Below are 27612 nucleotides of genomic sequence, written 5' to 3' on the forward strand. Positions count from 1 at the left end.
CACATTATTTAACTTCCTCATTCTATGAAGTAGGTATTTACTGTTTTATGGATGAGTTATTTAACTGAGGTCCATAGAGCAGCTTGCCCGAGGCTATATAAACAAGTGGTAGAGCTGAGCTTCTGAACTAGAAAGTCTTTAGATTCCAGAACCCTAAGGCTTTATCCTATAAAACTCCTTAATTTTAGATTTCCACACTGAACATTGAACTCTTTTGTAGATCTACATAAACAGGGAGGGGAGCCATAGACAAGAAACCTTCAAAACATTGAATTCTAAATTGTCCCTCAACCTCTGGAGAACGCTGAACCCTGGGTGCCAACCGTTCAAACCTGACTACAAGGTTAATTATCACAGGCTACCTAGAATGATCTGAAAAAAGATTAAACAACTAATCTTGTCCAAGGACAGATTGAGTATCTTTATACTAGTAGCCATGCTTGCAGCAGAAGATACAGAGTTTCAAAGGGAGAGAAAGAAGAGAAAAAAACAGGAGCCACCTTAAAGAGTAGACTAGAAGGTCTGCTTTAGTTCAGGGGTTCTCAAACCTCAGTGTGCCACAGCTCAGACATTAGCTTCTCTCATCTCCCACATGGAGAGTTTGCTAAAAGTTTTCTCGACTCCATCCAAAGAGATTCTGATTCAGGAGGTTCAGGGTTGGCCCATGAATGTGCATTTCTCATTTCTAACAAACTCAGAGGTCATGCCACTGCTGCTGGTCTGAGAACCACACTGCCTGAAGCCATTTTCGTCCAAACCCAGAAATAGCTTAATGGTAACTACCCTATATTCAAGATACGTTTGGTTTTTTTGTTGTTTTTGTTTGTTTTTGCGGTACGCGGGCCTCTCCCATTGCGGAGCACAGCCTCCGGACGCGCAGGCTCACCGGCCATGGCTCACGGGCCAGCCGCTCCGCGGCATGTGGGATCCTCCCGGACCAGGGCTCGAACCCGTGTCCCTGCATCGGCAGGCAGACTCTCAACCACTGCGCCACCAGGGAAGCCCCAATATACGTTTTAAAAGAAGTAAACTCACAGGACTTCCCTGGTGGTCCAGTGGTTAAGACTCCATGCCCCCACTGCAGGGGGCATGGATTCGATCCCTGGTTGGGGAACTAAGATCCCACATGCTGAGTGATGTGGCCAAAATAAATAAATAAATAAATAAAAGAAGTAAATTCTCTCTGATTCCATGGGAATTCAAAGCAGAGCCCCAAGGAACAAAGAACACGCTAACTTAGCACGCAGAGGCCAACACACAATGATCTTCGTCTCAAGATCTATTCCCAGAAAAACACATATGTACCGTTTCTCAACCTCTTGACTGTTAGAAAACATATTGCTGACAAAATACATAATGAAAGCAAATTTAGTACAGGTTTCACTTTGGCCAGGAGTGATCTGACCAGCAAGCTGGTAAAAGAACTAAGTTGGCCCCTCTAGCAGTCATGGACAGAGTCTCCTTAACCATCTCAAGTCCCAAGCTGGCCCCTTTTCCTACTTTATCAACAGAAAAATTCACATCATCCTATTGTCAACATTGACATAGTCCAACAGGTTGCCTTCATTTAGAGAGCTGAGAGAATAAATGATAAGCACTTTTTATTTGGCTGTAGGTTCTTTTGTTTTTTAAGAATGTTTAGTGTTATCTGGTCATTCTCTTGATAAGAATATCCTTTTATATTGATTATGGAGCTAATTCTTGTCTCTACTGTCTGTACCTATGTCTATCTTAGCCCTTGAAAGGCACAGAAAGGAGTTCTTCCAAGGGTAATCTCAGCCCCCAAGTACCTGATATATGGTGACATACTCAACTGATACCCATTAATGCCAGCCATAGGCACTCAGACTTTTTGTGTAAGGTTAGTAGATATAGGGAGTACAATGTGGATGGGTTAGAGCAGCAAGCCATGAGTCACAGAGTAAAGGTAGCTAAACTCAAGCCAAGATTGGATATTTTATAAATGTCAGCAGGAACTTCTGGATTAACTGTTCAGTGAACAGGGCTTTCTAAATGACTTCAGCCTGTGTTGGGGTCAAGAGCAGACAGTAGTACCTGGACATGCACTTAGAAGACCAGGCAAGACACTGGAACACACAGTGACCCTGGAAAATGTTAACAGATGACTCAAAAAGCGTTTCTATCTCCAAGGAAATCTACACTCCCATTAAAAAAGGTACCTTAATTGGGACAGTTGCCTCTGCAAGCAAGGAAATCAAACAACTAACTATGCCTCTGCCCAGGGTAGAAAACAAGTCCATTTTCAGCAGAGGCATTTGGAAATTCCATTTAGCATTTAGGTATACTTGTAAGGTAAATTATTAAATGTGGAATACAATTAACAATAAAAAATCACCACTGCATTTTGAATTGGTAAAACAAACAGCTCATTTTGAATGTACACAATAATTCTCTTGCCAAGTTGCTTTCAATTTTCAAGAAAAATGTTTTCTAGGAGGATGAAAGCCTAAGATCAGCCCAACACCACCACCTAGTGGTAAGAAGTATACATTGCATGTCTCTTCACTTGATACCCATCAGACCCATCTGCCTTTTCTACCCAAACTGCTACGGTAAAAGCAGGTCCTGAGAGACTGTAACAATGTAAAATAATAATGGAAAAGGAACATTGAAAAGTTCAAGTGTAAATTAAAAGCTTTATTGAATAAAAATGTTTCAGAGTACGCAAGACTGTAAGAAAGCAGAATATTTTACATCTCTAAAAAATATCAGAGCTAAATCTCTAAAAATGCAGTATAAAGAAAAGCCTATACCTTAAAACACCTCTCTCCCCCAACATACAATTTGGAATATCAATTATGTACAACAACTGTACTCAAGTTTATATTGTTCCAAAACCTTAATACTAGAAAACCATCTCCCAAAAAAAGCCTATAACTGGTTTAATTGCACCCTAGGAATACTGTCTGCCATAAAAATCAATACATTTCAGAGCTTATAAGTATTAAAAAACTAGTGTCCCAGAAAGGGGATATCAGAAGTAGAATATAGGGTTTGGGGATCTGCGCTCAAGTGGTTTAAGGCATTTTTTTTTCTGTTATTCCTCCTTTAAACTCATCACTTTGCTCTAATATGCAACATGGCAAACAGCAATACAAAAGATCTTATAAAAATATTGCAGCTTACAGTAAATTATGAGAAGCACAGATACCACCAGAGAAGAAAGCAATCACTTGGGGGTGTAGTCAAACTCATTGGCAAATACCATAGCTTATTTGGGACACAATGAATCTCTCCAAGCACTAAGGGTGCTCAAAAGGTGCTCCAAAAAGATGGTTATGCTGTATCTCAATAATCCAGTTCAGGATGTGGTTTAGAAAGCAGGATGCAATAAATTCCCCATATATATCAGAGCAAGCAGTAAATTCCCTATATATATCAGAGTAAGAAAATTAACCCAAAATTTTTTAAAAAGACTAAATATTTGATCTCTTAACAGAGGAATACTAAACAATAAATTGGTATTCATGTAAAAATATACAAACTGTGCCCTTTATACTAAAGTGCATTCAGTCACAATGCTTAGGCCCCTAAATCCCTTCTGCATGTTTCCTAATTCCACAATTGAATTTTTAGTGTAACAATGTACTACTAATCATCTCTCCATTTTCATACTGTCTTTTGGGAGTACAGTGGAAGCAGGACCATATCTGTTGGAATATCGCCCCCCCACACACACATACACACTCCCAACCCCCAGAAGACCTTAAAGTAGTTGTGTATATCATCATTGCTAAAAGACAGGATTTAAGTAATCTTATCTAGCATTTAGAATTGGTTCACTTAAGCTGCACAGTATGGGATTTTTTTGAAGCAAGAACTCTTTTCCAAAGTTACTTCCACATAAATTACAGCTCATGCTAAGAGAGCTGTTTTGTGCATCACTTTGATAAAGGGCAGTGGCTCACTAACACTAACATAAATTTAAGGCCCAGCATCATTGCAATTTGTTATTCCTCATCTTCATCCTCATCATAGTACCGATTTCTCTTTATCTGTTCCTCCACAGAGAGCTCTTTGACTACTTCTCCCTCCCAGAATCCCACATCCTGGGATTTCTGATTCTGAGTAGTGAATTCTTTAGTGGAGGTGTTGTCTGCAAAGCTAGACCAATTTTTAGACTTGGGTTCTAGTGAAGACTGCTGTGTGGGAAGGTTTCTATCACCTTCATCTAAGTTTGCACCATTTTCTATAAGATTTTCACTCCCCATCTCAAAACTGTGAACTTCCTTACTTCTTCCTTCCTCCTCTCCTTGAGATCCCTTGTTTGGCCAGGTTGTTTTTTCCACACTCTCATTCTTCTCTGAGGCGTTGGCATTTTCCATTTGTTTCCTTTCTGCTACTACACCTCCTCCAAACTCCTCACTCTGCTCTGACATGCTCCAGCCTTTCCTGATAGATGGGGACAAGGTTTTGGGGCTCTTGACTGAAGAGGTTCGAAATGAAGCTGCTACAGTGAATGGGCGGCTTCTCTCCTTCAGTGAAGAAGTTCGTCTTAGCTTCTTCAGATCCAGATCTACATCCTCAGGAGCTTCAGGCTTGCTGATTTCATCCTCAGGAGGCCATTTAGGCTTCGATACTTTGATCCCTTCCTCCAAGGCACTTCCTGAACTGCCAAGTTCAGTAGGGGGCGGCCAGGCAATCCTCAACTTCTTGGTTTCAGCTGGTTTGTCTTCTTTCTCCAGCGGAGACGAGGCCTTGGCTTCCATACTTGCAGTCAGCACACCAACCTTAGCGATGGGGGCATCTTCTACCCCCGGGCTCTGAGGCGTCTCCCCTGCATTTGGAAGCTGGGCTGGTCTCTCCAATGTTTCTTCATTTTCATTTTTGCTTGCCCACAGATCCTTGTGTGGTCTGTGTCCAAAGCCTTCATCATAGTTGCCTTTAGATTTAAAGAGTTGATTGAAGTGAGGCTTGCAATAGATTCTCCCATGTAAAGAGGCATATGTTCCTAGACTGTTGTTTTTAAAAAAAAGAGCATAAAGTTAACAAATCTGTATACTCTTATTTACACCAGTAGGCTGAAACCTGGCAACTCCAGTATTTTCAGAAGATGCTAAGTGAGAAAAATACCTTTAAAAGCACATCAGTCACTGAGGATGTCCTTTTAAGCACATTTGTTTTATTACCCTTATAAAAAACATGCTCAATTCTAGGTCTGAACCTTCACAAGACATTCTTCCACCTGGTACGTGCTCCCATTTTCAAGTGATTTCACTCCCCTCTGTCAAAACTGTTGAAAAAGTTACTTCTTCCAGGAAGTCTTCCCTAGGTAGTCCCACCTAGCTCTGATCATTCATATATTTCCTAAGTATTTCTAACTTACAACTACTTTTAATGATATTCCTTTGTAAAAAGTTGCATCTTTTCCCTCCTAGTTTCCCATTTGTGTTATAATTTAAAAGCATGAAAAAAAATAATAAAATAAAAGCATGTTTTTACAGGAATGGGTATAATGCTCTGCCAACACTTGGCACTGAGTAGACGTCAGTGACTAAATAAAGGAAGGCTATGGTTAATAGGAGAACGGTAAGCAGTAGCCAGAAGTTGGTCTACCCTAACAAGAGTGCTGGACAGGCCTTTAGGACATCTGGTGTCTCTCGCAGGGTAACACATTTTAAAGGGGGGTATAAAAACAACAGCATTTCCACAGAAGAAATATAAAAATTCAAAAATTTAGAAAAATGTGCTCTGGAGAAAAAAATACAGTGGGCAGAAAAAGAACCACTGTGTGGAAGTTACAGAGGCACATTTTGGCTCAACAGAAGGGAAAGTTTTCAAGCTAGCGCTAACACTGGAACTAGCTGTAGTGGGGTATTAACCCCCACAGAAGTGCCACGCAGGTGCCAGGACATCTTTCAACAGTATGCTGGAAAGGGTGCTTGCTCTGGAAGGAAGGCTGGAGGAAATGACATCCTGGTTACTTCCTCCTCCAAGGTTCTATGGTTAAAATGAGTTAATACGGAATATTTCTCCAATTTGCCACATTTATATCCATACTTTGAGTAACTTGGAAGAAATGATACATAATTATTTTCTCAGAAAATAAAATGAAGCAATATACAGAAAAATATATGCCCTTCAGGATCTATTATTATTGCTATTTTTACCATTTATATAGTGTTTGGGATAATTTCAAGGGCTGCAACAAGTATCCTCTTGCGATTTCTTAACTGAATGATTCTATGATACCAAGGGAAAACATTCTACTAAATTAGGTCACAGGGGCAGTTACCTGCAACTTACATGATTTAAGCTTCGGTCCTAACACGTAAATTAACATGTGAGAGTACCAAGAAGTTCTAAACACCATTATCATTTGATATAAAATGCCTGTCATTAAATGGTACTTTTTACTTTCTTCAGAGACCCTCAACAGCACATACTATTAGCATCACAGATTTTAGTACCAGTGTTCTAAAAACCAGACTCCCTCTGGAGGTCCAACCACACAGAGAGATGGCTTGTTTTGGTCTGGCTTACCTCAGTTTGTTGTTGCAATAGGAACAACGGAAGCAGCTGATGTGAAACACCTGCTTGTTGGCCAAGAGACGCTCCATTGAGTAGACTGTTTTCTGACATTCCACGCAGGTCTCTCTTGCAGGTGCCTGAAACTTCTAGGAAAAGAAAAGGACAACTTTAGCTAGCAAAGGCAGCGATGAGTTAGTACTCTGCTGAAGTGGGCCCCGGGATTTACTTTGTTATCTAAGGGCTCCCTTACCTGGTCTGTCAATTCTCAGAGGAACACTAAGCCTACTGCAATTCTATTGGTTGACTCTCTAAAGCCAAGAGGCTCTCCTGAATTCCTTACCCAGATTGTCTGGCTGCCGTAAGTGCAGCAGCCACTGAGGATGGGTGGAACTAGGGCTGGACTGCAGAGAAAGGCTTAGACAAACCAACACACACACACACACACACACACACACAAGTACACACAAAATGATTCCGCGCACAGGAAATGAGGAGAAAATGTCATCACATACAGAAGAAAAAAGTTTGATGGTTTGATCCAAGTGCCAAATAAGAAGGAGAACAGACTTTTTAAAGACCAGATTCTGAAGGGGGTAACTTTCAAGGAGAGAAAGCATTTGGCTTTGGGAAGTAGGAAAAGACTTTAAAAATCTTTTTATTTATGTATTTATTTTATTGAAGTCGAGTTGATTTACCATGTTGTGCCCATCTCTGCTGTACAGCAAAGTGACTCAGTTATACACAGAGACATTTTTTTTAATATTCGGAAAAGACACTTTGATAAAGCATCTCTCAGTCCCCTCTGCGTATAACCTTGACTTGCTCAATCCACTAGACATAACATTTTTAAATAAAGCAAAATTGACACATAAATGGAACATTTTAAAAGAGACAAACTATTTTATTAGGATTTCAGAAGAAAGCACAGCCCAATAAAGCTATAGGTTCTATAATCTTTTTAAAACACCAAATGGAGAATAAAACTAATGTACTGGGTAGGGGGGTGAGTCATAACAGGGATTCATGAACTATTTGTAAAGTGTGGAATAGGGGCGGGGTGAGCACAGCTGTTGCTCAGTCCTAAACTACATAAAGTAGGTTGTATTAGCACTGATGAAAGCTAGAATTGCAAAACCATAAGTTTTTACATGATAAGAAATAGTTACATGGCCACTAGGGGTGGGTATAAGAAGTCCCTAGGTGTGTGTGACTCTTGACTTGTCCCAACAGAAACAGCTCAACCAGTAAATGCAGAAGCGGCTTTAGTTAAGGTGGCCTGGAAGCTCTTTCAGGCACCTTGGTGGCCTCTGCCACCAAGACCAGTATGGTGGTAAATAATACAATTTAGTCCCAAAGCCCAGGGCCCAAATGGTTAAGGTAAGCCTAAGATAAACCAGCTTATGGGTAAGACAGAATTTTGATTAAAAAATCCAAAAATAGACCCATAAAAAAATTCAGACTGCTGGTTCACTTGCCCCATGATTCATTAGAAGTAAAGCAAAAATAGGAATGGTTTTCCAAGTAGATTTGGACAGAAAATGAGAGTAAAAAATGGGCATAAAATGGAAGTAAAGGTTAATATCTATAAAAGGGAGTTTAATAAAATTAGTGCTCCCGAATAGCACCAAAGAATTTTAAAATGAAGGAGGAGGGCTGAGTGTTAACAGCAGCCCCTCCATTCCTAGGGTTAGAGTCTAAAAGAAAAACTTAAAGAATCAAAGACCACAGCACAATTTAAGTTTACCAAGCATAAGGGAGGAACTTAAATATGATCAAATGTTATTGTACTGAATGCTGCTGGCAGATATTAGGGCATTATTTGGAGCTCAGAATTTTTTCTTTTTTTTAAAATTTATTTTATTGAAGTATAGTTGATTTACAATGTTATGTTGGTTTCTGGTGTATAGCAAAGTGATTCAGTTTTACATATATATAGTCTTTTTCATATTCTTTTCCATTATGGTTTATTACGGGATATTGAGCATAGTTCCCTGTGCTATGCAGTAGGACCTCACTGTAGACTTGTTTTTTCTTTCTCTCTCTTGCTTTTTTTTTTTCCTTTGGCTGCACCTCATGGCTTGTGAGTTTGAACCCAGGCCCTCAGCAGTGAGAGTTTGGAGTCCTAACCACGGGACCGCCAAGGAATTCCGAAATTGTTTTTTTCTTACGTGGATGGACACATCTAACAAGATAGGACCTAAGTGGAGATGTCCTTGCATAATTTAATTAGGTTTCTCTAAAAGGACTAGGTCCTTGTCTAGCAAGCAGGAAATACATTAAAAGGCAGAATAAAATTTGGGTATAATAGTACAACTGGAGTCACTGGAGAGCAGCTGTACAAATCACAATTCAGACAATGTAAAAGTAATAGGACTAATGTATTTATTTATCAGATTGAAAATCTTTTTCAGTTGCAGGATGAATGTTGTATTTATAATGCTTAGGAGAATAAGTGCTCATTCTGGTCGCTAAAGACAGAGCAGGAGACAGAAATTTCCCATGGTAGGGGAGGAAATGGGTATTATTCTGCTAAAGGGGACTGGAAGCCTATAGAGCCTGCCTCTGTTTTACACACACACACACACACACAACACACGGTAGGAGAAGGGTGCAGCCCAGTGAACAGAAAGGAAAACCTGAGAGAAAGCTGCAAGTTGAGCTCACATTAGGAGGAAAGTGGAAGGCAGGAGCAGAAATTAGGTACCGGGAGCAGGAAGCAGAAGCTGGAAGAGACAAACAGGAACCTTCAATGAATACACAGCATTTGGTGTGCCCTGGAGGGCTTTTTTCTGCAGCTGAGCTGAAACTCAGTTACAGACTCATCCAAGAATAAGCCCACATTTTCTTTCTTTTTCAAGTAACTCTGCTAATCGTGGCAAAATCAGCCTCACTCACATCTACCTGAGGCTACATCAAAGTAGCAGCTCAGAAGAGAGAGCTTTTATAGCCTTCACCCAAGGAGTGTCTCATTAACAATTCTTCAGTGTCTTTCTACCTCCCACACCTGACCCGCCCCACCCTCCCCGTGGCTCCCTCTTGAATGGAGCCTTCACCCACAAGTGAAAAGGCATTCCTCTCCTTAACATCAAATTAATGGACTGTTAGCTCAAATATCTGACTAACCACAAGGTTCTACCTCGCCAGACCTACCAGATTCCCATTATTCCTCTTCCTTTTTTACATACACCCTTTTCAATATTATTTAATGAAGATTGATGCGGCAGCTGCCCAAGAGCCCTTATAGCATCATAAAGACAAGAGGAGCCCAACATGGTAATATGCCAAGTCAGAGTGGCTGTGGCTGTGCATTCCCTTTATTTCCTCTGTCCTGGGCTCTCAGCCACTTTTCTGTAATCACCCCCATGTCTATTCCGACAGCAGGAAGCACAGTCAGTGCCCAAACCTCTACCGTTATGGTAGGCCTGGCCCACATCCCGACCAGGCCATCATGGCATGCCTCAACTTGCACAGCCACCTTTAAAACACTGCCAATATTAGAATGTCAGACATTTTTTATCTTTCCAATATATTTTTTCAGTTAGTAAGATGTTTTTTCATCTCCCCTCCCTCACCATTTTTCAAATGTAGAAACTAAGGTACCAGGATAGCAGATGCCTTATAGAAGTTTGCACAGTCAATAAAAGAATTAAGATTAAAACTCAGAATTCCCGGGCTTCCCTGGTGGTGCAGTGGTTGAGAGTCCGCCTGCCGATGCAGGGGACACGGGTTCGTGCCCTGGTCTGGGAGGATCCCACATGCCGCGGAGCTGCTGGGCCCGTGAGCCATGGCCGCCGAGCCTGCGCGTCCAGAGCCTGTGGCTCCGCAACGAGAGAGGCCACAACAGTGAGAGGCCCGCGTACCGCAAAAAAAAAAAAAAAAAAAAAAAAAAAAAAAACCTCAGAACCCGACTCATAAACCAATAGAGTATTTTCTCAATTGTCCTGGAATAAATTTCCATAACTAAAGGAAACCCTTTTGGGAAGGGAGCAGATGCTAACTAACCCAAATGAACATAATTTCAGCACAGCATTTTGAACAAATGACAGTCTTCACTTTGTTTCAAATTAAAATATGCAGATAATATCTTCAGGATATTCAGGAATGAGTGAGATAATATATAAATAATTTATGTCCCTAAACACTGTCATGTCTTTCCCATCTGAGGGATGTTACAGGCCTGCAGATCAGCATCTACTTAAAGCTTTTTTACAATAAATTTTTATGACTTCATTTACATTCTTTCACTCTCTTGTCTCATATATATTTTTTTAGTCTAATGAAGGCTCCAGTTGGGGTACACGTCTGTGTGTGGGAGGGGAGCAGGTAGCAGCTGCCCATAAATGGTGAAGCTAATTAGCCTTTAGACACAGTGAAATCAAAAGAAAAAATCTGTATTGCTGTCAGGCCTCCATTCCTCAGATAGAACACTATAAAAAAGCATTTCATATTCTCCTTCCAATTTGTACAAAATATCTGGGTAATTAAATTGAAATTCTTCACCGTATCGTAAATGGTTGGGCTGGCTCTGAACAGCTTTAACCCTTCCCCTAGCTTTCTGTGAAACTCTTTATGAAAGCATTTTGGAGATATTCACACCTTAAACAGATCGCTCTACATGTAGAGGAAAGGTTAGTGCTCTGAGAAAGCAGTAATGATGTAGGTAGGGAGAAAAGATTCTAGATGCCCTTCTAGCATAATTCTGGTAGATTTGCAAAATAGCATAAAACCTCCTACCCTGTCCATGGAGGAAGGGACAGGGCACAGAGGGTACAGCCTCTCATGCAGGCTGCCGTGTTTTCTCTACACATCCATCAGCAGGACCAGCCTAGGAATCTGGGATAGGGCTATCCTAGACCAGGAGGTGTTCCCAGGGCCAGTCACATCTCCTTCTTTATCCTCCCCCCAGAAACATTTAGGGAGTAACTTATTTCAATGGGAGGACATAAAGCTTAAGAGACCTCTGGGTCTGATCCTTCTGACAGGGCCCACGAGCTCTAGACCCAGAACATCTGTTTTGAGAAGGAACCTGCAACATCAACTTCATTAGTGCCAAGTCTCATCAACTGAATTATCTGGTCAGTGTTCAAAATAGATAAAATCCTTACTTTTAAAGACCAGTATCATTTATGGGGTATTTTTTGGTTTTCTGTATTTTTACTTTATTAAGCTAAAATTTGAAATGAATTGAGTCTTTACCTTAGATGTCCTGTTTTCAATAACAGACAGGCACCAAGGAGCAGTTTTACCAGGATGTGTGGGACCCACAAATCTATTCTGAGTGAACAAGTTTATTCTTAGCTGTATGTGATTTCCCAGACTGGAGAAACAACTTCTGTTGCATGGTCTATAGCCATAAGACCAGATATGCCAGCAGGTCTTCCTATAAACACTAAAGTATCTATATACTTGCCTGCAGAATGTAAAGAGTAACTTTGGGGAAGAGAAAATAAATGGCCTGTAAATAAAGTGGAGATGTGATTGGGTACCACCCCGAGTTCTGTACACCATAACCATTTGAGCTTTGGACCATGGGCAAACATAGGCAGTGAGGCCAGTTTACCCCAGTCTTTATACAATGTTCAAAACCTGAGGTGTATGTCTGGTGCAAGCAGGCTTGTCTGTATTCTACTGCTGAGTGACCAGAGCCAAAAAGGCAGGCATGAATCTGGGGCAGGTGCAGAGGGAGCTTTCCCTCCATCTCCTCTCCCTGGTGTGCCAGGAAGACCTAAGTGAGGTGCATTCCTTCGCACACTGCTCATCAGCTCAGACACTGGAGTATGAATCAGGAGGAGTCCCAAAGGTCCAACCCAGGACCAGGAGATCTGGCCCAGCAGTAGAGGGAGGGAAGCAAGACTGGATGGAGAATTCAAATATACTTGAGAACAGATTTTAGTTCTTAGATCAGCCACAGAATTTCCCTAGTCCCTCAGTCACACAGAATCCATGGCCAAGTCAGCTTTGTTAGCTGTTCTTCGTCCAGAACCACAACCCAAGGACTCACATCTGCGCAGGGTTGCTGTTGGAGAGGAAATTAACCCCGTGGCATTTGCTACTTTGTTGGACTTCAGATACTGGAAAAAAAAAAAGTGCTGATGCCAGCATGAGCAGAACTTCGAGGCCAGAAGAGAGGGTCATGTTAAGTACATGTGCAGATTCCATCATGCAGCTCAGTTCTTTCTCCCTCATTTACTTGCTTTCTCTTGCTACTTTCTTCACTTTTTGTTCCTTTCAATAAACCTTACTCCCCTCTTACATCTCTGCTTCCTTTAAAATTTTCATGTTTACCTTCTTCCCCGACCTCCCCTTTCCTGTATTCTCCCCTTTCCTCTCTTTGTTCCAAACCCTCACCTATGTCTTACCTCCATCCTTTCTTTTTTTAAAAATTAATTTTTATTGGAGTATAGTTGATTTACAATGTTGTGTTAGTTTCTGCTGTACAGCAAAGTGAATCAGTTATACATATACATATATCCACTCTTTTTAAGATTCTTTTCCCATCTAGGTCATTACAGAGTATCTCCATCCTTTCTGTGCATTAGAACTTTCAAGAGATCAATCATGCCTACAGTTGTGCGACAGAAACATGGCAGATGCGTGCATGAGGTTGAGGCAGTACAAACCACCTTAAAACTAATTCTACCTATTGAGTTTCTCTCAAATGTTAAAACCTTTGAAACAAAACCCAGCTACTTAAGAGAGCACCAGAAGAGGAAGACACTAAAGAAGTATAAGATATGCTTGTTATTAACCAAGTGGGTAAATCAGCACTGCATTAGCAAAGCATTCAATTAAAACAAGTTAGGTGAGCAGCCTAAAACAGGTGTTGGATTTTTAAAAAAATCTTTGTTTATTTTTATGGGAATATTTACTTGTTCATAGAAAGGGAAAATACTGCTTTTAAAAATTAGTGAATGAAAGGAGACCACAGATTGAGTAGCCTAGTAAAATTTTCCTAGGGTACAAACATTTTGGACATTCCTTAACATCTAATATTATAACCTAGTATAAGTGTTATTTGAATGGCCATTTTTATAGCAAATGGACTGGCCAACGCCCACTGGAATGCAGACATTCTTTCTTTAAACACACTGACCACCAATCATGTTATGGTCAAGTTCCTCAGACCAGGGAGCCACTAAATCTTTAACACTGCACATTCCCATCCAATGGGCTGATTTTAACAGATTTTTCATATTGCTCTTTTTATAGGTTTTTACCCATTCATAGATTTATGAATTTAAACTTAACAAGAAAAAAAGTCAGGTTATCTTCTTTAACTTTGGGTTTTCTTTCAAGAGCTTTCCATTTCAGACTGGAGCGGTATCAGTGAGGCTTCCCACTCCTGGCTCAAACACCTGAGCAAAAGCAGCAAGATTTCCAGGGAAAGTGACTGGCTCAAGCGTGCCCTTATTTGGCATTTTCATCCCCAGGAAAGCAAAAACAGGTTATAATGAACATAAAGATAGAAGATGCAATGAGCTCTACTAGTAAACCAATGTCTACAAGGCTCCAAGAGAAACTGTCATCATACCTTCACTGCTTTGGGAGGAGAACCTTCAGAAAGGCCGGAGGCTCTGGCATCTGGACTTAGTGGCTTGGGATGCACAGGCTGCTGGAACTCACTCTTAACCTGGGAGTTACCTGCTTGAGTTACAAAAGGAAGACATTTTATAGTATGAAAAGGTTCCTCCCCAAAGCAAATTTTAGGCATCTCCACTAAGGACAGGTCCTTTCAACACCAGGAAAAACATAGCTTTTCTGTTGAAGAAAAGCATTACTCTAATGCTAAAAACTACGCTTTTACGTTCTCTGTTCTCTCACAAGTTGGGGGGTCAACTCAGAGGCTTTCTCACCCTTTGCCACATGCAGCGGGAATCCAAACCACCCTACATAAGGAAACTTCTGCCCTATAGCATTTGTCATTTTTTAAGGCCGTTTATAGACTTTGATGGCTTTTTGGTAGTTAGCAATCCCAACAACTCCTTCTGGGGTGTTTCAACTGAACTTGGGAAAATGGGGGAATGTGAGGGGAGAAATTTCATAAGACATGCTCATGTATATGAGTGTGTATAATTTGACACCATCTTTTTGGTCAGCCCTATAGCAAACATCCATGGATGAAGATTATGGAAAAAGACTCCACAAAGTTTTTTCACAGTCATTGACGTGTCACCTGCATAAGTTAATTTCCTGCCAATATATTTGTTTTATGGAAAATTCAGAAGAGGCACAGAGAAGTCATTCACACAGTTGCTAAGGAACCATAAAAGAATCCCTAAAATCTAGAGTTATGTCAACAAAGTACTGAAAGATTAAGGCTTATTTTTCAAAAAAATGTTTTGCAAACCTAGTCAAAACTCAGAAAAATTTCCAGTCCAAGCAAAATGACTGCAAAAGGAATGTTCTTGGATTCAAGCAGCAAGTTTCTAAAATGTTAAGGCAGGGTTTACCAGAGATCTGTTTAGCTGATACTTCAACTTCTTGCTGAGTTTTCAATGTCTAGTAAACTAATTAACCTGAGGAGAAGCTAGAAATCCATATATATATTTTAAAAATAGTACACTCAACATCAGAATCAAAAGTGGACATAGTAAATTAAAAAACAAAGGTTTTTGTCTTTGGGAGAAGAGAGGCTCAAAATGATTCCAAAATAGGATGAAAAGGTGATCAAATTCAGCACCCACAGGAAAATGTCTAGAATCTAGCCAGAGGGAGGATTATAGTACATATTTAGATAAATAAGAAAAAGATATTTTTTAAAGGTTTCTCAAATACCAATTCTTTACTCCTGTAAATGAATAAAGTCCTTCTTGGCCAACCTTCTATTAAAATGAAACTTCAAAATTATAGTTTTTATAGCATTAAGCCTGAAAAGGTTTGGTACAAAAGACAGGATAAGTTCAATAAGAGAAGCATCAAAAGTATTCAGCTGGCCACAAGTTAATCATATTTCATTGAATTTAACTTCTCTCTTAGGCATGGGATGTGTGAAGGGTACTCAAGCATCAGGCCTTAAAACCAAGTGAAAGATCTGATCAGCTACACTACTGGGTTTAATACGTTACACATTCTCAGCACTGACAGAACTGGGGACCACCCCCGCCAACCAAACAGGGGCTAGAGAACAAGACCCTCTTCCTCCAGACCTAAGAATGAAAGCTTACGGGAATCATCCTCAGCAGGGGTGGAACGGGCTGCCACGCTATTCTCAGGTGCAGAAACCTAGAAAAAGAAAGGCAGGGTGCGGGGTGGGGGTTGGGGGGGTGTGGATTAAGAATCACATTAAAAATAAAAGAGCAAACTGCTATTAATGCCATTAAAACCTGCTGACTCCAGTCAGTCACTGGCTGCCTGGGGGAAATAATGGCCCCCAAAACAGCTGAGCATTTAAACAAGAGGCAGCAAAATGTCTTTTACGAGGATATTAACATGCCTCTCAATTACAGAGTAACTCAAATAACAGACTGCAAGCAACTGCCAAAAGTGTACATTATCTTCCTTTATAAAAGAAGTTCTAAACCATATCTTTGTACTCTCAAAAAAAAAGGGGGAATGGGGAGGGTACAAAACAAAACCCTCTATCAGGGAGAGCAAAGCTCCTCACCACAAACCACAACTCCTATAACTATAACTCACTCCAAGGCAAGATAAAGTCTTTACATATAGGAACTATTCTTTTATTTTCCCAACTCCTTATTTCCTAAACAAATGCATTCTGCTGAAACAAGCTTGCTGGTACAGAAGACCTTCTCATAGCTATAAAACAAATTTATCTAAAACCAACCTTTCGTATTATCTTCAAGGTTAGTTTCCCTTTTTAGTTCTGGTCTCAAAACGGCAGTGTTTAACAAGATGGCAAATCTTATGTATAGTTGATTATTTTCCCCATTTAGCATCAAATTTAAATAAAAGTACTTTCTACCAGCTCTCTCTCCTTTCTACTGGCCCCTAGGCCTTTCTGGTATCCTCCTCCACACTCAAAATCATAAAGGGTCGGGACTTCCCTGGTGGTCCAGTGATTAAGAATCTGCCTTCTGATGCAGGGGATGCCGGTTCGATCCCTAGTCAGGGAACTAAGATCCCACATGGCGTGGGGCAACTAAGCCCGTGTGCCCCAATTCTAGAGCGTGCGTGCTCTAGAGCCTGTGCACCGCAACTAAAGAAGCCCACGCACTGCAACGGAAAGACTCCACATACTGCAACAAAGATCCCACGTGCTTCAACTAAGACTCAATGCAGCCAAATAAATAATAAATAAATAATATTAGAAAAAAAAAAAGAAAGAAATGCAGAGAACTTCTAGTGAGGTTATGAGGAAGGAAGCCCCCCCCCAAAAAAAATCATGAAGGGTCAAGAGGTGACCCAATGTGCACCCCTCGTGAATATTCTTTCATTCAGATGTTAGGGATTTTATGGGTGATGCTGAGTGTTTATATCAGGATGACTAATGTACTGAAAAAATTTACAATGGAGATTAAGTTGTTGGCTGACTGCAGCGTGGTCATTTTTTTCCCTTTATTCTGTGTTCATTACAGGAGTTCTGACATGGTATAAAACAAACCAGTATAATAACAGTTAACATTTATTAAATGCTTACTATGTTCCAGGTATTGGAATGACCACTTTTCATGCGTTATTTCATTTAATAATACGAAATAAACTTTCTGAAACTTCTGCATGGCCATAAAAAGCTCTTCAATTCTTGCTAAATTAGGAGGTGCACCCATCCCAGGATGTCCTTCTTTCACCTCCAATTTAGTCACCTTGAACCTGCAGGGTAAACTTAATGCCAATCATGACATCATTGCACACGCCCAACCAGATGACTTCACTGCAGGAATAGCCAGGAAAGAGCATGTGAGATTTTGCTCAAACATTTCATTAAAGAAAAGCACAAATTCATTCACAAGAGGAGAAAGGGAAGAACAATACCTTGACAAAATATTCTATTTCAGGCAAGTTTACCCTGGCATTAATGTCCTTTTGTAACAAACTGAAGTTCAAATAGTTCTTAGGTATCGGTTAACAAAAGCTAGGCAAACAGCCAAAAGGTTAGCTGAAGCTCTGAAAAATTTTATGAATTTTAAGGCAGCCAAGGGTTCATGAACCTACAGTATACACTTGAAGACTACGTACTATCTTTATCTCCTCTCTTCCCCACCCACTTCCCAATTTGTGATTCAGCTGCAATGATACCCTTTTAGGCTATAATTAAAATGTTATGATCCTCCAATTCAGCTCAGAGTTCCAGGTTCAAATCAATACGAAGACAATCAAGAAGGAAACATGGGGCTTCCCTGGTGGCGCAGTGGTTGAGAGTCCGCCTGCCGATGCAGGCGACACGGGTTCGTGCCCCGGTCTGGGAAGATCCCACATGCCGCGGAGCGGCTGGGCCCATGAGCCATGGCCGCTGAGCCTGCGCGTCTGGAGCCTGTGCTCCGCAACGGGAGAGGCCACAACAGTGAGAGGCCCACATACCGCAAAGAAAAAAAAAAGAAGGAAACATGAAATTAGATATAGGGACAATCCAAGCATGATTTTTCCGGGTGATCATTTCTCAAATTATGCTCCAAGGACAGACAGGAGGATTTCAATGCTGGGAATATTTTTTTCTCTTAAGTGTCTTTTTTACAGTATATAAGAAAAATTCCAAACATATCACTTATACATAAGACATAATCTCCCACTTAAAAAATGGGAAAACCAGGCAGTCTAATGAGAGAACTCACTTGATACATGACATGTGACATGGAAATAATGCCTGAGCCCACTGTTTCAAGGATGTACATAATTTGATTATTTTATGATTATGAAACACATTACTGCCACATAGTTTGTCTTATTATCTCAAAATACATTTGTGATATGGTTTCGTAAAATAAAGCGATTTAATGTTCCTAACTTTTTTCCTGTTCTATTCTTTGAGTCAAATATTGTAGCCATTAATCTGAGACTATTTTTCGGTGTGCCTACTTTGGTCCAAGTGTGTAGTATATCTCATGAGTTCCTGTTGGTATGCTGTCAATATATCTGTTTTAAAGTCTGTTATAATCAAATAAGTTTGAGAACTATTGCTCTTAACCCATTTTAATTATCTCCTCACCTTTTGTAGAATGGCCTCAAGGCTGTTAATATGTGTAACAGAAACAATGACTATACTCCTATTAGTCACTGTAATAGACTTGAAAGCTCTTTCTCCTCATCTAACTTAACGTTTGATTATCATATTGATGGAAAGACCAATGAAACTGGGTAATGGATTGGCAGAGAAAATGATAAATTCACCTGACATATATATTGTTACTTAATCCAACTAAGCCATCCATCTAACCATAAATGTATAAAATCTGATTTGCTTAAAACCTTCCCATGGCTTTCCTCCGACACAGGCTTACAATCATACTCTTAAGGGTTTTTCAAGACCCACCCTGGCCCTCTCCCTCCACCTGTCTCTTACCATTGCCTACAGGTACTTCATGCTCCAGCCAAGTCACCTTGGTTGGGTTCTCTGGTTTCCAAACCTCTGTTGCGTCTGCCTGGAATACCCTTCTCTTTCTTTACTCAACTTTCCCCTTATGCACTTGGCCTATTTCCACACATCCTTCAAGACTTGGCTCAGATATCACCTTCTTTTTTTTTACATTTATTTATTTATTTTTGGCTGCATTGGGTCTTTGTTGTTGCATGTGGGCTTTCTCTAGCTGTGGTGTGCAGGGGCTTCTCTTCGTTGCGGTGCATGGGCTTCTCACAGCAGTGGCTTCTCTTGTTGCATAGCACAGGCTCTAGGCACGCAGGCTTCAATAGTTGTGGCATGCGGGGGCTCAGTAGTTGTGGCTCGTGAGCTCTAGAGCACAGGCTCAGTAGTTGTGACACATGGGCTTAGTTTCCCCACAGCATGTGGGATCTTCCTGGACCAGCGTTCCCTGCATTGGCAGGCGGATTCTTAACCACTGTGCCACCAGGGAAGTCCCAGATATCACCTTCTTGAGGAAGTCAGGTTAAGGGTCCTTAGTCCAAGCTTCCATGGCCCCTCATAGCCCTTTCAAGGCACTTGTTACACTGTTTTACAATAGTCAACCTACACTCATCTCCCTCCTACTCTGCTAGCTTCCTTGCAGGTAAAGACCATGTAGAATGGTTTGTTCACATTTAGTTGCTAAGCTCAGCATTGCCTGTGCTTAGCATAGTGCCTAGCTTTTAAAATGAAAGAATGACATTTTCTTGCATAAAATGTGTTAAATTAATAATATACAAATAACTTTGAAGATGATATCTCTATTCAAAACAGATTTTTAAAAATTACTTAAGCTCTACGTCCTCTGACCATTTGCTGAGCAAAAGAATTTTCCAATGAAGGTTCATTATTTGGTCAGCTATAAGTTACAGAGCTCCCCAACCAAAATTATGTGACCTCCAAAAAAGACAATCTGTCCTGGCAGCTGTTACCAAATTCCCAGACACTCTACAGCTTAGAGTTAGAGTTGTTTCTAATTTTAAGCAACTAATTTAGAACACATGCTTCCCTGGCAAATGGACATCAGACTTTCCAACCCACCTTTTCTCCATCCTGATGGGCGATGCAGACCTCAGGACCTGGGGGCACATTCTCCTTTTGCTCCAATTTATGAGTTTTGATTTCACCACCACTAGCTCTCAACTCATTCTACAAAATAAAAATAGTCTGTGAATTAAAAAAAAAAGTCTCACGATTCTCTTCATAGCACATCTATTAAATAAACTTGGAATGTTAAAAAAGTAATTATTTTAAGAGGCTTTAAGTCAAATCAACCCCCTAACTCTCACAAACAAAACCCAATGACTTGTGAAATGACAAAAGCAGCTTTGTGGACACATACCTCACAGTTAAATATTTATACAGCTAGTCTAAAACTGGATGCTCATTAGAATACAGACACAAACACACAGACCACCCCCTGCATACAATGTTCTCGTGATTCACTCTTCTAGCAGCAGAGCTTGTGGGAATGCAAAGCTGGTGAGTTTTACCAGAAAAGACCATTCTGGAGCAGGGGAAAGGAGATGCCAAGTGCCAATAATTAAGAAAATATACTGACCATATATATATAAGTGCCCGGCCTGGAAAGAGAGACAGCAATGATGTATACATATAAAAAATGAAATTATACTTAATGATACCATAAAACAGCCTTTCTTCGTGAGACTTTCAAAGACACGTTTTTAGCATAAAATTCATTCAGTATACTAAAGACATACCTTATTCTACTTCTCATAATAGAGCTTCAACATAAAAAAACAGGCATAAGGAGTCAGAAGGAGTTAAGTATAAACATATTTGTTTTCCTTGCAAAGAACACTTGGGGCAAAATACTAAAATTGACTTTATTACTAGATCCATAATCAGTACAGAGATAGATGAATACGGACATTTCCTGCCTTTAGTCTGCCAGTTACCTAGTACCTTTCTGTTCTCTAGGCATGGGGAGAAAAAGAGCGATTTATGGCCACAAGACCAATGAAGGGAGTGTGAGTACGACTGACTGACTCAGGTGTGGAATTCCAGGTTGAGGCCTACAGCTCTGGAGGTGCGTCTATGAGGAGGAGCTGGCAGCCAGCACTACAGAAACCAACAGTACAAGAGCCTGAAACTCATTCCTTACCCCATCTCAAAGCCCAGCCTCCGGAATCACTGCCTGAGACAGTGCGCCTTGCTACAATCATGCTCTGTAAGAGCCCTGAGAAATTCTTTGGGAATGAGATAAAATGTGCTTTTTACAAGAATTCCTTAAGACTTCTCAACTCTTAAAATTTACAAAGCAGGCGAACCATAATGCAGAAACTCTTATTTAGGAGTTAAAAAACAAAGTCACTGAACAGGTTTTTCCACTTAGGGAGTCACCTAGTAAGAATGTTTATAGCAGGAGGGCACTGAGAAGCAGCAAAATCCTGTAACAGAGGGAATTAAGCTCCACAGATCATCTGTTTGCTGTATCTCCTGACCTGCCTTTTAAGAGAAGTCTAAATTTGCTTATTTTTCACACTCCCAGTGAATAAAAAGCCTGTGATGTTCCACTTCGCTACTGATTTACACACAATATCTCTTCTTAAATCGATACTGAAAAATCAAGATGAGATTACTCACTGCCTAGAGACTTAGTCCACTAATAAATACTATTGGAAAATGCGTACTTCATAAGGTGGGGGAAAGAAGGCTCAGCTCCTGGAATACACATTGTGATTTCTAACAGGCACTAGCTCAGCCTGCCAAACAAAAGTCAATACTGTTCTTCCAATTTCATTAAAAAATAACAATCAAGAGATTAATAATTTGTCATTTGAAATCTTAGACGGAACAACTGTTTGAAAGATATATATGTATGTGTACATGTGTATGTACGTGTGTGTACTTATGAATAAATGGCATTTAAAAGGCAACTTCAAATACAGTTCGGTCGTGTCCTCCTGCCAGTTAAGCCTAGGAAAGTATAAAGTGGAAAGACCCTCCATTCTACTTAGAATATGACATGTTTATGCTTACCGAGTATGTCACCTTCCTGTCATTTCTCCCCCTTTTTCCTATCCACTATTCTGTTTAGAAAATTATTACATCATAAGTAGTAAAGATTAAGTAGACCCTATATTATATGATTTCATTTACATGAAATGTCCAGAATAGGAAAATCCATAAAGACAGAAAGTAGATTAGGGGTTGCCAGGGGATGAGGGAAGTGGGGAATTGGGAATCACTGCACAGGTATGGGTTTCTTTTTGGGGTGATGGAAGATTTCTGGAATTAGACAGTGGTGATGATTGCACAATCTTGTGAATATATTAAAAATCACTGAATTGCATATTTAAAAATGGTGATTTTTATGTCAGGTGAATTATATATCAATAAAAACTGCAAAAAACACCCCATCCCACATTAATGTTGAATATATTCAACATTTCTCTCCAGTACTCTCCCTTTCTTCTCTCAAAAACAAAAATAAGTGTATATGTTAAAACTAATAAAATACTATCAATACTTCTTTAACAACAACAAGATTAAGTAAAAGAGACAGGAAAATTCTCAATGACATTACTGGATGGTAACATCACACAAAAAAATGAGCGCGGTGGGAATGAGGTCTAGGAAAGCAAAGTCAGGATAAGAACATGGTAAGGATTATAAATGAAGCTAGGGTAGGATTTATGTGAAGATAGAATGGCTGGGGACCAGTAAGGAGCCAAGGCTCACAGGTCAGGGTCTGGGAGACACTTTTAGTTCCCGTGCTGGGACCATTTGCTGGACGACTGAACGAATGAATGATGCTGAACACATACTGTATAGTTGGTGGAACTGCTTTGTTTGGACACAGCTGCCTGGTACTTGGCCATTCGATCCTTTATGGAGGTTTCCGACAGGCGTGGGAACTCCAGATTTCGCCTACTCTCGCTTTTCTCTGAGTTGAATGCTGAAGGTGACAACTGACCTGCAAGCGTGCAAACAACGTGCTTTATTAGAAGACAAAATGCGAGATGAATGATTTCAAGATTCTAAATTTTGGGCTATTGTAATCTAATATAATCAACCTCTCCTATTAAGAATACAAAGAAGGGGGACTTCCCTGGTGGTGCAGTGGTTAAGAATCTGCCTGCCAATGCAGGGGACACGGGTTCAAGCCCTGGTCTGGGAAGATCCCACATGCTGTGAAGAAACTAAGCCTGTGCACCACAACTACGGAGCCTGCACTCTAGAGCCTGTGAGCCGCAACTACTGAGCCCACATGCCACAACTACTGAAGCCCACGCGCCTAGAGCCTGTGCTCCGCAACAAGAGAACCCAAAGCAATGAGAAGCCCACACATTGCAATGAACAGTAGCCCCTGCTCACCCCAACTAGAGAAAGCCCATGCAAGGACGAAGACCCAATGCAGCCAGAAAATAAATATAATTCATTAATTAATTAATTTTAAAGAAGAATTTATTATTTATTTATTTATTCATTCATTCATTCATTGGCTGCGTTGGGTCTTCGTTGCTGCGTGTGGGCTTTCTCTAGTTGCAGCGAGCAGGGGCTACTCTTTGTTGTGTTGCACAGACTTCTCTTGTTGCAGAGCACGGGCTCTAGGCATGTGGGCTTCAGTAGTTGTGGCTCGCGAGCTCTAGAGTGCAGGCTCAGTAGCTGTGGCGCATGGGCTTAGTTGCTCCGCGGCACGTGGGATCTTCCCGGACCAGGGCTTGATCCCATGTCCCCTGCATTGGCAGGCGGATTCTTAACCACTGCGCCACCAGGGAAGCCCTAATTAATTAATTTTTAAAAAAGAATACAAAGAAGGAAATCAGGATTATAACTGTCACTTATAAGGTAACATTCACTCACTTTCCCAACACTGAAAGGAGAACCCTTACCATCACTGAGTGTTATATACTTTAAAATTTTTTTCATTTAACATGTGAAAAAATTAGATGGCAATGCCATTTTAATTTGCATTTCTTTTGATTCCTAGGATGCTGATGGTTTTCCTATATTAATTGATTTTATTTTCTTTTGTGAAGTGCTTGTATATGCCCCCTTTAAAACATAGTAATTCTGCTCTCAAGGTGTTATGTTAGCATCAGTAATACAGGATAACCAATCTTGACAGGGGATAATTTCCATCCATGGGAGCCCTCAAGCCCCAGATGACATGGAGCCAAAACTGTCAGTAACAGTATTTCCCTTATAGTCCTGCAAAGTTACCCTTTGGTTAACACAGGTTACCGTTGATAAAGCTGGATTAAAAATACAGAGAAGCTATTTGGAAAAAGCAATGCGATTTGGGAATGGCTTGTATCTAGCAGCCTTTCTTTTCATTTGTACCACTCTTCTTTAAAAGCATCAGCTTTGAGGGTCAAAAGGTATTGTTACTAATGAGTACTTCCTAGAAAACTTCCCACACATGGAACTCTCTGCTTACCTGGGCCTATTTCCAAGTCATCCAGAGAATAGCTGTTTTCAGAGATCTTTCTTCCACCTGCACTTCGGCTTTGGGCCCGAAGAATCTGTTTGGAAAACAAAACCCAGCAATAAGCTTTGCAGTGAGGATGGGAAATCTTGATGCAATGTTCAAAAAGAAGGCCTGCAAATCCCCTTTATAAATAAAATCCAATAGAGATTAGATCTTATGTTAGTTTTTATATACAACAGAGTGTGTTTTTAGTATTATAAATATCAGCACTACATATTCACAGATGCCCAGGGCAAAATAAGTAACTCTATATAGGTAATGCTTTCTGCGAAATATCACTGCCTAACCACCTTAACTAGAAAGCCTCAGAATTTAACAGTCATTGGAGCAGAATCCTCATGTCCCAGATGAAAGTGATGTCTCTTCTGTTGGCCTTCTCCATCCCATTTTATCCCTGCTGTTGCTGCCTGGTTCATGTCTTCATCAGCTTTTCCCTGGACTACTGCAATACCTTTCTTTTTTTCTTTTCTTTTTTTTTTTTTGTTAAAAGGAACATTTATTTATTTATTTTTTGGTTGTGTTGGGTCTTTGTTGCTGCACACGGGCTTTCTCTACTTGTGGTGAGCAGGGCTACTCTTCATTGCCGTGCATGGGCTTCTCATTGCAGTGGCTTCTCGTTGAGAAGCACAGGCTCTAGGTGCGCGGGCTTCAGTAGTTGTGGCTCACGGGCTCTAGACCGCAGGCTCAGTTGTTGTGACACGTGGGCTTAGTTGCTCCGCGGCATGTGGGATCTTCCCAGACCAGGGATCGAACCCGTGTCCCCTATGTTGGCAGGTGGATTCTTAACCATTGCACCACCAGGGAAGTCCTTGCATTACCTTTCTAATTGGTTCTTCCGCCTTCCAATCAAGGCTCTATGATGTTGCCATTATCCCAAGTAAAACAAAAAAATTATCCCCAAATATAAATGTATGTTACTTGACTTCCCAGGTGCACAGTGGTTAAGATCCGCCTGCCAATGCAGGGGACACAGGTTCAAGCCCTGGTCCGGGAAGATCCCACATGCCATGGAACAACTAAGCCCATGCACCACAACTGCTGAGCCTCTGCTTTGGAGCCTGCGTGCCACAACTACTGAAGCCCACGTGCCTAGAGCCCGTGCTCCGCAAGAAGAGAAGCCACCGCAATGAGAAACCTGTGCACTGCAATGAAGAGTAGCTCCCGCTTGCCGCAACTAGAGAAAGCCCGCTCATAGCAACAAAAACCCAATGCAGCCAAAAATAAATTAATTTTAAAAAAGTCTATGTTACTCTCTTGTTCAAAATTCTTTAAGGATTCCTAATCACTCCTTGAATTAAATCTAAAGTGCTTAGTACGTCACAAAAGACCAGTTCTAGATCTGGTCCCTTCCTACCCTCTCTAGGTATTCTCTTCCTCATCGCTTACCCTCCAGGAAAAGCAAACCACTGGGAGGTCCATGATATTGTAAATGAGTTCCCTCTACCTGGGTTACTCTTTTATCCTTCTACTGTCTAACAGTGCCTGTTCCTTCAAGACTCAGTGTAAGCTAAGCAACAGTCCCTCTGCATCTGCCCTACCTCTCTTCCATAAACCTAAGTAGCCCTTTCTCTGTTCTCAAGGACCTGGTCACACTTCCATTACAATGCTTATCAAATTGTTGTGCACCCCTATACTGGACTGGAATCTTAGTTTACTGAGGGCAGAGACCATGCTTTTATTTTTTTAATTAATTAATTAATTAATTTTTGGCTGTGTTGGGTCTTCGTTGCTGCGTGCGGGCTTTCTCTAGTTGTGGCAAGCGGGGGGTACTCTTGGTTGTGGTACGCGGGCTTCTCATTGCAATGGCTTCTCTTGTTGCTGAGCACAGGCTCTAGGTACGTGGGCTTCAGTAGTTGTGGCACGTGGGCTCAGTAGTTATGGCTCACGGGCTCTAGAGCTCAGGCTCAGTAGGTGTGGCACACAGACTTAGTTGCTCCGCGGCATGTGGGATCTTCCCAGACCAGGGCTTGAACCAGTGTCTTCTGCATTGGCAGGTGGATTCCTAACCACGGTGCTATCAGGAAAGTCCTATTTTTGTTTTTTAAATAGAAAAGTGGAAGGTACAGATTTATTTAATAAAAAAGTGATTCCCGTAAATTACTATATTTGTATCTCTCAAATTTAGGGTAGATCTCTAATGAAAGTTCCAAATTCTAATTTTACGACTAGAAAAGTAACTCAAGAAAGCCACTTAGTAAGTATCACAGGATGTTCCCAGACATAATACACAGACAGTATGTCATGTTTATTCAGTTTGCAATGAGAGCCTTCAAGCAGATCCTATCACTGAAATCTCCGTTTATTTCCAGATAACGTGGAAAAGATGTCTGAAATCCAGTATGACAGGAGACAAGAGTAAAACATTTAGCTCCCTTTTGAATTCAACATTAATAAATAATTATTAAACCTTTAAGTTCAATGGACTAATCAACCAACAATAAAGATTAAGACTGTGAACTATCCCTTTTTCAAGGCCTCCCCACCACCACCACCACCCCCCCCGCGCGCCCCAGCCCTCTCTCTCTCTCCTTGGAGATAGAAAATATGCCACTTCAGAAATCAGAGCCAAGGATTTGGTTTGCTTGTACCCTACCAAAAGGAATAGTTTTGGACTTCCCTGGTGGCGCAGTGGTTGAAAATCCACCTGCCGACGCAGGGGACACGGGTTCATGCCCCGGTCCGGGAGGATCCCACATGCCGCGGAGCGGCTTGGCCCGTGAGCTATGGCCGCTGCGCCTGCGCGTCCGGAGCCTGTGCTCCACAACGGGAGAGGCCACAACAGTGAGAAGCCTGCTTACCGCCAAAAAAAAAAAAAAAAGAATACTGTTTCTAGCAAATTCAATATATATTTAATGTACTGCATCTCCAGTCATCTTTGCTATTTACATTATTGGTTGACTCTATTTACAAAAAAAACCTAAAAGACGCTGTAGCAACTCTAACCTTGCCACATCATACTCAGGTCAGCTGCACCAACATCAGTCACATCCACATGACTCCTATGATGCAACACATTCTTGCTCTGGGAGCAGCCTACCACTTGGAAATGAAGATCATCAGCCAAAGTGAAAAGATAAGTTTGGCAGAATACCCTCCATCCACATTTTTCTGTTTTTAAAACATTTCTCATTTGCAGATAGTTAAAGGA

General features: G+C 40.9%; 1 protein-coding gene across 3 annotated transcripts in view; it reads right to left on the reverse strand.

Moving 5' to 3' along the window:
* Nucleotides 1-2639: 2639 nt before the first annotated feature.
* Nucleotides 2640-27612, reverse strand: part of LIMA1 (LIM domain and actin binding 1) — an 84678-nt gene continuing 59705 nt past the window's right edge. The window contains exons 2-9 of one of the 3 annotated variants that reach the window (XM_067009268.1): nt 24414-24498; nt 22798-22946; nt 20568-20589; nt 20048-20155; nt 15657-15714; nt 14024-14133; nt 6505-6638; nt 2640-4977 (exon numbers count right to left, since the gene is read on the reverse strand). In XM_067009268.1, coding sequence (XP_066865369.1) covers nt 3972-4977; nt 6505-6638; nt 14024-14133; nt 15657-15714; nt 20048-20155; nt 20568-20570 — 1419 coding nt within the window. In that variant the 5' untranslated portion in view covers nt 20571-20589; nt 22798-22946; nt 24414-24498 and the 3' untranslated portion in view covers nt 2640-3971. Of the gene's footprint in view, nt 4978-6504; nt 6639-14023; nt 14137-15656; nt 15715-20047; nt 20156-20567; nt 20590-22797; nt 22947-24413; nt 24499-27612 lie in introns of all 3 variants that reach the window. The other 2 variants (XM_059082769.2, XM_067009266.1) reach the window with 2 other exon arrangements.

This window comes from Kogia breviceps, chromosome 12 (assembly GCF_026419965.1).
Source record: "Kogia breviceps isolate mKogBre1 chromosome 12, mKogBre1 haplotype 1, whole genome shotgun sequence".
NCBI lineage: Eukaryota > Metazoa > Chordata > Mammalia > Artiodactyla > Physeteridae > Kogia > Kogia breviceps.